Raw genomic sequence first — 12,068 nt, forward strand, 5'->3', positions numbered from 1 at the left:
CAATATTTACAGTAACTGCAGACACGAAGAGTTTTAAATCAGTGTAAAAGAAACACAAATATACGCACTCACCATATCAGCTTAAATGTTTTAAATGATTATCGTTTCGTAACCATATGTCAATATGCACTTAATAAGTTTAAGGCTTGTAACCAAATAATATATTTCAGAAGATGCAGAACGACATTTATATTGCACGAGGGAGATATAAAACTGTTTCTTCGTTCCCTGATATGATATGAAAGACCTTACATTGCCTTTACAATCAGCCATGTCTCTCTGATTCTCTCTAGGTATAATGATCATCATCTATATTTTTATATAGTTCATTACACATTAATATCTCAATGTGCTTAGTAAAAACATGTACAACTCTTTTTACCATGAAATTTGGTCCCCCTTTTTTCTTAAAATCTCAAAATTTTTTCTGAAATGTAACGTTATAGCATTCACCTAGAATTAATAGTAGGAGCAATACTAACGTTTTACAACTTTATTACCTTCAGCACAGTTTCTACATTTCAAGAAGTTAAGCTGAGCATAAACAATATGTATACATTGGCTAACATATGCAGTAAACGAAAACGCTGCTTTACATTTATCAATACACTCTTTATCAAATTATTATGACAAAAGGTAAACGGCTAGTTACGCTGGCACCGTTAGAGGCCCAAGGAGTAGCTTAAGATGGTATGAATTTATTGTAAGTGTCCCTAGAACAATTTATCGATAAAATCATTACGAATGTTTTTCTCTTTACTTTTTAAGTTTAACCTGAATAGGAACAAGAATTCTGAATAATTATTTTATTTTTGGACTACACAATTATTTTGAGTACGGAAGATTTATGATATCATAACACTAAAACCCTAAACAATTATATCAGAATTAGACAAAAACTATGTCATTGGATGTAACATCCTCAACCGTAAACATATGATTAATTTTCTAATAGTATGCGTGTAAATCAATGAAAGTCTGGCGAGAGAGTCTGGACTGCTGTGATTTTGCTTTTTTTATTTCCGTTGAGATAATTTTTATCGGATACTAACATCTCCACCTTTTTTGTAATTTTCTGCTGCAGACAACAGGGCGAGAAGAACCCGCAGGATGTGAACGTCTTGTGCTGACGTTTCCTTGTTAATAGGCACGTTTTCCAGGTGATCCAAATTGGATACTCTGAAGATGCGCGAATTGTCTATTCCCATGGCGTCTGATATCTTTTCCACTTCTTCATCGACATCCTTTTTAGACTTTTTATCAATATGGGTGATTATTGCAAACACTGGAATTCCACGCCCTACGGGAATATCATTGTTAGAAAATCAGGTACACCATGTTATAAAATTTTAGTCGACATTGATAGGGAACGAAGAATAGACCAGACAAAAATATAAACATAGAACCCCAATATGAAAATAGAAAACAAACAAAACTTTGAGTTGGCGACAAGAAAGCTCGCTTGTTTTACTGACATCTAAAGAGTTACACGTTCATATCCTCACCTTTCTTCTGTGCAACCTCTACAACTGTGACACCAAGTTGGTCCAGCTCCGTTGCTGTTGCCTTGTGTACAAAAGCAACAGCATGAACTACTCCAGCACTGAACTTCAAGCTTTTTACCCAAGCCTTTGGTGAATACCACGCCCAGTAGGTCAACTCTTCGTTTGCAGGATATTTGCCGTCAAAAATATCACTGATTACTTTGGATGACTTTCCCCTTCCTCCCTCCCTCTGGTATTTCTGGAGTGCACCACCAGGAACATCGATGCACTTGAAACTCTTTCCTTTGACATTAATTTTGTATGGAGTTAGGGCAGCTGTACCAGTCGATACTCCTTTCCACGTGGAAGCCAAAGGCGTATGTAGATAAGACAATGCCTAAAGCAGACCAAATACACGCATGTTACCTATTATGTAAACTCATACTGTTTAGTGTACCATTGTTTTTTCCCTATTTTCGTTGGCAATTTGTGTAGCTGAGAAGAAGATATTATTTTAATTTCAAAAACTGCTGCAAATAGATTTCATTCAACATTACAGGTTGAGGTACCGTGACTTATAACAAATGTACATTATTGATTGAACACATAGTCTAAGTATGGGATGGAAATGCTGTCATGCTCCTTTCTGGTTCCATAGTTCATACCCTGTGTATGCAGACGGAAGTGCGGGTGTTACGTGCCTTTGGATGGTCAATGAAGTTTGCTGAGTAACGCAAAAGAGAAAACTTTTAAGACTTCTGTGTTTATTTTTCATATTCATGAAAACAAAAAATGAGATAAACTAAAACCTGTAACTGCAAAATGCGTCATGATATTTCACATTTTCTTTTGTTGGTGTAGTGATGCAGTATTGCTTTAAAATGAATTTCATGTACGATGGCCGTGAAATACGACCTCAAATTATAAATAAGGTGGAGCTGCCTGTTACCAATACATTTTTTCAAAGCAATATTTCTCATCAAAGATACAAGAAAACCCCTTAATACTATATGTTTTCAAAAACCAGACACTCTAAAGTTTAGTATGGTAGCGGTAATTTACTCGAAGGATGAAGTGGCTGTATATTTTGGGTAAAAATATCAATTTTGGTATTAACGATGAAAATTATTTTAAGTCAAAACCTTGATGCTATTTTCTGAAATGTAATATTTTACTTGAAAGAATAGTATGTGTAAAAACGACTATTTTATTTTGCATTACCTCTCCTCATTCTACAATGGCAAGGGTTGAAAGGCTGACACTAAAAAAAGTGATTAAAATCATGATTGGCAAAATTAAAATGCCTTTTATTCAAAATGCCAAACAAAACAGTAGTTATAGCATTTACAGAACATGTGAAAATTTCAGAAAATTTGACGCAGCCAGTGTGGAGTTTAATTCTTTGGCACTTTTGAAATTGGGAGGAAAAACAAGGCAGAAAAGCGGGTGATTTGCATATATTTACATAATTTACGCTAAATGGTGAACTCGACAAATATTCTAATCTTGGGTTGACAAAGTAATTAAAATTGAATGAATATTTGCAAAATAGTTATTTTTTAGCAAAACACACTGTATTTGGTGCAGCGCCCCCTTAAATGTGTGTCATTTGAGTTACCCTTCCTTGACTTTTCCATTGCAGTGCGCCATATTACTCTCTAAACAAGACATTGGCAATGACATAGTGCACCCTTGTAATTGGTAATTTGTCACTGGACGTGACTAAAAATTGAAGACATTATAATGCTCATGAAAAAAGAAATGCTGGTACCAAAGCCCTGTCTGTGAATAATGTCCATATGTGATTTTATTGCAAACAAGTAGACATTAGAAATAGTATAAATGGCGCTGGTTTATGTCCTTGCACCGAGTTGCACAGAATTAGTATGTCATACCGTGGCTCGTAAAATTCTACTGATCTACAAAAAACCTGTCAAGACATGTCTGAGAAATGGCTTTTGACGTAAAAAGTCAGAATGCTTGTTGGAAACAAAATGCTCCCATGTTCAGTGAAGAAGAAACTTCCTATAATTAGCCTTTATTGACTGTTAAATCTTTGTATTATCAACATCTGCAGCAAGCGTAATCAGATTTAGTTCAGTTATTCATTATATAGATCTCTAGTTGCAAACATTGTTTCCCTGTTTAGCCAATCTGAACTGCCACCCTAACCACAAAAGGTCATTTAATAAGTAAATTATTATGCATCAACAGAATGTCGCTATACACTTTTACACTACTGAACGATCCACATCTGTACCACGCTTAGTCAAATTTGGCGCAGTACTTCTGGACATATCACACTAATTAGGACAGTTCATCAAATATGCAAATACGCAATTAATTGCCATCATACGACTAATTTCTTCACCTGCTACTACAACACTTTAAGATCAACTTCTGTACCAAGTTTCATCAAATCTGCTGCTGTATTTCTGGACATAGCACAGGAATTGTTACACTTATGCAATTGTTGCAATATGCAAATGAGCAATAAATTGAAAATATGCTACTATGACTTTCTTTGCTATTGCAAGACTTTGAGATCAACATCTGTACCAAGTTTCAATAAATTTGTTGCAGTATTTCTTGACATATCACACTTATTATTAAAGTTCATTAAATATGCAAATGAATAATTCATTGACATAATACTACTCAATTGCCTTACTGTAATTGTGTAGTTAATTGCCATATGCAATAGTGTATTATCCTGGTTTGAAAGGAATTGGCTTAGGCATATCTGAGATATCTGCGTGGATGCATGGACGGACGCACGAACGGACGCACGGAGCCACAGTCCCCTAGACTTCGTCCGGGGTACTAATTAATCACTGAAGGAGTTCGGGTTGTTAGTTTAGTCGTTCTGGTGACCATTGGCAACGGACCGTGCTACACTCCTTTGGCCGACATGTTTCGTTAATGCCTCTTTTTAAATTCTATGCATTGATTGGTCATCCAGATCGAGACATGTAATACGTCCAAAGCAACATGACTTGTAAAGGGACAAAGCACCATTCTCGACGCCCAAGCTCTACGTCCTCTTATATTGGATACGTTGCCATGGGTCTGATACTATGGTCACGAACATTCCCATCTTAAGTCGGGCACCCTCCCTACTGGACTAATTTACGATGCTTTTTTCAAAACAACTGCTGACGTAAAAATAATCATTAATAATACTGTTAATGAATTCCGTTTGACTTACTTGTATAATGGTATTAATTGAGGATGATTTGCCATGTCCAGGTGCACCGATGAAAGCAATGTTCACATTGTTACACTTTTCCTTGATGTCATCTAGATAAACGAGAAATAACTTAAACTGAGAAACTACGGAATAGCTTTTTAATGACTATTTCAAACGAAAATTGCAACATTCATGCTAAATAGATGAGCGAACGCAATTTAACGTTAAACTTAGAAGTCAGTAACATTACTTAATCACCAGAACATTGTTTTACTACTACGACCAAAGCGTGATGAGTTTTTAGGATAACCATATGTGGTTTAATAATAAAATATCGACGTGAAAATAAAGCTCGACTGTTTGAATTCAGCATGCCATACCAATTGTTATAATCCTCATTTGTCTTGTTTCTATTGAAAATTCGAATCTTCTCGGGTTAATATCGATGATCTTTTCAGTAGTCTCCAAAACCCGGGACATATCTCCTGGTTTGGAAGCGATTGTCTTCAAAGTGATTTCATTGCCTTTCTTCTTCACTTCCTTGACGTAATCATCAGTAAGATTGAAATCAGCAATTTTCTCCTTTATTTTTTCAGCCAAATCAGAAACCTCAACTTCATCAGAACACTCGAATCGAATTGGGTGCCTCGTCGTCTTATGTTTAATGAACACTTCAACTCCTGTTGTATTATTTAATGCAATCATAGCAAGAGTTTTGATCAGAAAAATAATCGCATTCATACAAATCCATAATCTAATGACATTAGGTCAGAATTCGTAAGACAATAGTTGTAAACATAGACACAAAACAGCACAGAATAGACAGTAAATAGACGGTACACAAACAAAGTCATATTCATGAAATAAACTGTCGCATATTATAGTGACATAGGGCAAAAATCAACTGAGCCAACTGACAATTATACATTTCTTAAATACGATACGCGTGCTCGCACACAAATCGATCAGACAAGCACACGAGAAAATATGTAGAATTGTAGTGGTCGAGCCTCTGACTACTGACAGAGAAACGTTAGATTTGTACTTGACTTCCATCATGCGAGTTTGAGTCCGTTTTATGGAAGATGTGTTGAAATAAGGTTCTGTATTACATTTAAATTACAGTTTTAAAAAGTTTTTTCAAAGTTGTGGCTAGCTATCTAAGAAAACTCGGAATACCCAGGGTGCTAGCGATTAATGCAAAATATGGACTCTGTGTCCTCTCCGATGTATTGTGAAAATAATATCAGCTTTGCACGGCATGAAAATAGATATACCTGATAGTAATAACCAAAACCATCCCATGCATATTTTATAATATATATTTTGTACGCACCTGCATGATGTGATTTGATTTTGAAGGTGACATCTGAGCCTTCTAAGCTACGGGCAGTTGTATTTGGACTTAACTCCTCTGATTTATTTTCGTCAACTGTCTGCATCAATACCACTTCACTTCCATCTTGTTGCGCTCTTTCAGTGATCTTTGTGGCAAGTCTGAAGTCTGCTATATTTTTTTGTATGTCTATTGCTAAGTCAGAAACCAAAGTGCTCTCCCTGCATGATATTCTTATTGGATTGACTGATTTAAAATACTTGACAGAAATACTATAAGCTGTAAAAGAAAAGCAAACAGTTACGCTACTTGTTGTTTGATAGCAGCACAATTGCACATAACTTGGCGTATCTTACTTTATCGTTACACATTCATCTCGAAAATCAAGCTTAATAAGATTAGTTGTGCACTTACTGGGTTCTTGTTCCTCGATAAATTCAACCGTGTAATCCTTCTGTATGACAGATATCGGTTCAGAGAACTCAAGTTTCCGAGATTCTCCTCTATCATCTCTTAAGAAGAGGCGGATCTTGTTTATCTTGATGACGCCACTCTTCAGATCAAATAATTCAGCATTGTCTTGTACGGCCTTTGCTAGCTCATGGACGGTGTCAGTCTCTAGACACTGCAATGGTAGCAGATTTCCCTCAGATCGAGCGTGACGCACATCTATTTTCTTTCTTCCGCTCATAGCTGCAATGTCTGTGTTTCACCTTTAATGCAGTGTCGCAAAAATATAAAATTATCTAACCAGGGCTTGACAAAGTTCAGATTAACATAAGTTACAGGGTTGGTCAATATATTGCGCATGCTCATACAAACGTCAGAATTAATAACTGATTGATATGGGGTGATTACAGACTTCATGGAGTAAAAACAAAAATTACAGGACTATCTATACGATAAAGAATGAACAATCAACTTTGACTTTGAAAGACTGGTCAGCCAAAAAGGTTATTATCTTAATCACTGATCACTGAGTAAATGTAACTGCTGGTGTCTGCTTGTGGCGACAGACAGTGGCATCGCAGTGTTTGATATACTTATTAACATTATTAGCTCTCCTTGTTCGATGGAATGTGGTCAGAAGTCATTGATTATTTACATACATCTGTTACTTGAGCTGCACAAAAGTAGTTGAAAAAAAGGATCCTGCATATCGTCGCTTGTGTTTTTATCCGTAGAAACCATCTGGTTCAGAAGTTACTAAGTAGCGGCGTTATCTCAAAAAACTTCAGGGCTCTCCCTATGTCAATAATAAGTGGCCTCACATTACAGCCATGCAAGTGTTCACATTTAGTTAATCATTTGAAGCGGCCATATACATAATCACATGTCAACAGCTACCGATGGCGCACTCATATATTCTTATTTGATGTGCAGACTAAGTTGTCCAGGCAAACTGTTGTTTAATATTGTGAAAGACAAGAACAAATTACTGAGGTAAGACCAAAATATACATTGTCCTCAGCGTAAAACCACAAGTTTGTCCGGTTCGTCTAGTATGCAGTCGCTTCTAGTGATTATTGAGCATTACAGTTACACTATGCGACTTCACTAAAGCCTATCAATGAATCTCAAACGAAGAAAAGCAATTGAAGACATGATGATTTCGAAAATTGTTCAGAGGACGAATTGTGTAACCTGTGTCCAGTATGAACACGCCGTACAGTATACTAACGTTTCCAACTTGGAAAAAAGGCTCAGCTCTCAGCTAACGTAACATGGCATCAGCAAATAGACAAAATTCCATGCATAGGTAGCACTTTTTCACTCAAAAGAGCAGCACACGATTAAAGCAACAAACAATATGAGTCAACTTCTTGTGACTGTGTGATTCAAACTCTCTCGCATTAACTCAACAGCTATTGGCTCATTTGAAATGCTTATTCACTACACTGGTATTTCTTGAACGGAGTGAAATGAACTGTTCAAAAGTATGATTTCCAAACACAGAGCATAACCAGTATGCACGCCATAGAATTGCCATTTTGGATACCAAGATCCCGATATAATAGATTCTGTAATATAGTATACACCTGATAATATTATTTCTCAAGACATGTAATTATTCATCGTACTTTTCTACCAAACTGAAATGCAGCACTAATGAATACGTACAGGGTACGAGACGCCAAATGTAAAAAAAATAATTTACACAATCACACATTATTTCAGAGATAGAACAGATGGAAAATGTATACAGAGAGGAAATTGGAATAACATTCATACATCCATACAAACAAGCATACACCCAAACATACATCCAAATATACATACATACATACATACATACATACATACATACATACATACATACATACATACATACATACATACATACATACATACATACATACATACATACATACATACATACATCTACATCTAGTCCGCGGTAGATCTACAATAGACTTTATTTAATTCGTCTGTAGATCAACTGCTTCATCTACTTTTGTGCATACTAATTAGGTCATAGGTCAGCTTATAGATTATATGTGGACATAGTGTTGACGATGATGTAGACAAAAATTAGACGAAACAGTAGATCTTCAGCTTCATCTACTAGCTCATTAGTATGCACAAAAGGAGATGAGACACCTTGTAGATCTACAGTAGATCTACAGAAGATCACTCATGTAAATCAACAGTTGATGAAATTACTTACAAGATGTGGCTTACACAAAAGAACAAGTAGATTAATTATGCATGGAGATCATTCAAAATTGTTGAATATGAGACTGCAAGTATGTTAACATGTCAATGAAGTTTTGGGCATTAAAAACTGACCAATGGCAATGATTTGACGCAGCAGGATATAGGGCTTCACAAACCTAGGAGTATAACAATATTGGAATTTGGAACAGACCAGCTTTCACCCTACATGCAGTATTGCATGCTGTGTGAAAAGATGATGTAATTTCGTGGCAACTTCACAGAAGACCGTGCTATCAGTTTATGTACCTTATCATAACATGAAATATTTCACTCTGCAAAAAGCAATCATTCAAAACCGATGAGAGGTATTCAATTCGAAATAGAGAGTAGTAACATCGTGCCGGCTTACTCAAAACTTTCAGATATATACAACTTGAATCATTTCTGTACATTTCTTAAGCTTCATTCAAAAATTCAGAACTGGAATTTCTACATATTACACAATCAAAATTCGTTCGGTAATCTGTTCGGTAGATTTCATTTTCGAATGCTGCGTACGCGTACGGTACACTGCACTACACTACATATACAGAACACGATGATTGGCAAAGCCGATAGAATTAGAAAGGGTGAACGTTCGCGTCTGACGTAAACACAAAATTGGTCGGTCTTCGCTCTATGGGCAATCACATACACGATCCCTCAGACAGGAGACACTACAAAAGTTTTTGTGATCAGTTTATTGATTTCCATTTTCACAGATCACGATTCGAGCGCCTGAATTACTATACCACTCCGGTCGGGAGTCGCCATATTGATTTAAGAAAGCGTGCGCAAAGGACTGTGGGATCGGCCGAAAATAATTCGAGCAAACACATATAATTAATTCGAGCAAACACATATAATTAATTCGAGCGAACACATATAATTAATTCGCTCAAACACATAATTAATTCCAGCGAACACACATAATTACTTCGACCGAACACAAAATTAATTCAAGACACTAGTAGAAATTAATTCTAGCACACATTAAATTAATTGCAGCACGTGAAAACATTTTGAACCCAAAATCAATTGAAGGAATTAGTATATTAAATCTAGATTACATAAAATTAATTCCGGCACATAAAAACATATGAATAATTTGAAATGTTGGCAAAATTAATTCTAGACTACATAAAATTAATTACACCAAAGATAAGCAGAAATAATTAATTGGAACACATAAAATTAATTCGGCATGACTACACAAAATTAATTAAAGCATATAAAAATTAATTAAAAGAAACATACAATTAATTCGAGGTGCTAGTAAATTAATTCCAGTCTACATAAAATTAATTCTAACATACTAAAATTAATAAAACATAATTTTGACTAGAACGGGCCCCATACCACACACCACTGTATGCTGGGCTCCTACTAGCACTACATGGTGGCAGGCCGTCTAATGCCGGTAACACACAGCTCTGCCGCGAAAAGCTAGGCTACTACGGTCCTTCTATGGTATTGTGAAACACACAAGCCCTGCTGTGTGCAGCCCTGTGAATGCAATGTTTTTTTTTGTTAATCCAGTTAGTTGCGACCAACATTATATGGACATTTGGAAGTCACTATCTTGTTTCGAAAGCAAGGATGTATAGGTATAACATTTTCCGAATCCCAGCTGTCGAGTTTGTATATAAAATTTTGCAGTTGTATTACAAAAGCTAGGCCCTATGTATATACAATTTGTACAGCTCTATCTGAACGAGGCCCTATATTTTTTGCAGTTATATCATATATCAGAATGTTTTGATGCAGCTGCAAAATTATATATACATACATACACATATATATATATATATATATATATATATATATATATATATATATATATATATATATATATATATATATATAATTTTGCAGCTGCATCAAAACGAGGTTGAATGTAAATGTTTTCAGCTGTATGTCTCCAAGCGAGGCTAAGTGTAAATTTTCGACCTTTCGCAAAATGGAAGCTCTATGTACGTATGCATGTATGTGTGGTCACCAAAGGTGCAAGCTAGGACAAATAGAATGGTTATAAGTCTACTATTTACAGCAAGTTCTCCTTCATCATGTAAAATAATAGAGTAGAGCATGATTATCATAATGAGATTCATGATACAAGGTGTCAAATGAGGACCTCGTTGAAATCGAAGCTCGAACACTGATACCCAACCCGTTTAGGTTGCGTTTACAAAAATATGGTGGGGGGGGGGGGCTGGAGGAATTCAGTCGGATTCGAAAATTTTAGGGTTTATTTGTAGAGGGGGACTTGAAATTTTTTCGGTTCCCTTTTATGCTTTACATTTTCCATTCCAAGTTTTTGTAGGTGATTCAATGAAAATGAATACCATTATTATGTCATCAAGTTGTTGTAATGTTAGTAATCATTAACAAAATCTAGAACCATTTTGTCACATTTCATGACTTTAATCTCTCAAAAAATGTAAACATATGCGATTTGTCATAAAAAACAAACGAGCCTAGTAACAGGGCAGAAGCTGCAACTGTTGATGATTTTTGCAATATTTCTATGTTTACTAATATATCAACTACAGTGTCTTGCTATCTCCCAACAGCGTAATCAAACACACAATATTAGTTTTTCGACAAAGCCTGTACATATAAATATGTATTAGGTGATAATTTAATCAGTGGCAGTCAGTTGTCTGTGATAACAATGCATGCTACACATACACAGGCTGTGATAGCAAACTGAATACTGGACAGTTCAACACACTGTAGGGAGTAGCACAAGAGCGCAGTTGTATAAACTGAACAAAAATATTGTCAAAGTTATTACAGCTACTGCCTACGGGCAGTGTCACTATCAGATACTGCCCTGCTATTGCACTGTCAGTGTCAGTGTCACTGCATACCTGTACAAGCCGCCAAATGTAAAAAAAAGTAATTAAAATACATACATACAAACATACATACGTTCATACATACATCATACGTATATACGTACACACATAATTTCGCACAAACATGCATAAACACACACACAACACATACATACATACATACATAAGTACATACATACATACATACATACATACATACATATATACATCCATACATAAATATATACATCCATCCATACATACATACATACCTACATACATACATACATACATACATACATACATACATACATACATACATACATACATACATACATACGTACGTACGTACATGCATACATACATACATACATACATACATACATACATACATACATACATACATACATACATACATACATACATACATACATACGTACGTACGTACGTACGTACGTACGTACATGCATACATACATACATACATACATACATACATACATACATACATACATACATACA

At 35.5% G+C, this 12,068-nt stretch overlaps 1 protein-coding gene and 1 long non-coding RNA gene across 2 annotated transcripts; both read right to left on the reverse strand.

The window, feature by feature from the left end:
* Positions 1-478: 478 nt before the first annotated feature.
* Positions 479-5,379, reverse strand: LOC139116618 (uncharacterized). The gene is made up of 4 exons (XM_070679214.1): positions 5,055-5,379; positions 4,693-4,784; positions 1,506-1,881; positions 479-1,300 (listed from the first exon to the last, which is right to left on the reverse strand). Exons 1-4 carry the CDS (start codon positions 5,377-5,379, stop codon positions 1,038-1,040), a joined length of 1,056 nt encoding a protein of 351 aa, XP_070535315.1. The 3' UTR covers positions 479-1,037.
* A 602-nt stretch (positions 5,380-5,981) lies between these two features.
* LOC139115430 (uncharacterized) lies at positions 5,982-7,166 on the reverse strand. Its single transcript, XR_011548120.1, has 3 exons — positions 7,116-7,166; positions 6,425-6,723; positions 5,982-6,289 (listed from the first exon to the last, which is right to left on the reverse strand). It is a non-coding gene; the product is annotated as an uncharacterized lncRNA (long non-coding RNA).
* Between the last annotated feature and the right edge of the window lie 4,902 nt (positions 7,167-12,068).

Source organism: Ptychodera flava, chromosome 17 (genome assembly GCF_041260155.1).
Source record: "Ptychodera flava strain L36383 chromosome 17, AS_Pfla_20210202, whole genome shotgun sequence".
Lineage (NCBI taxonomy): Eukaryota > Metazoa > Hemichordata > Enteropneusta > Ptychoderidae > Ptychodera > Ptychodera flava.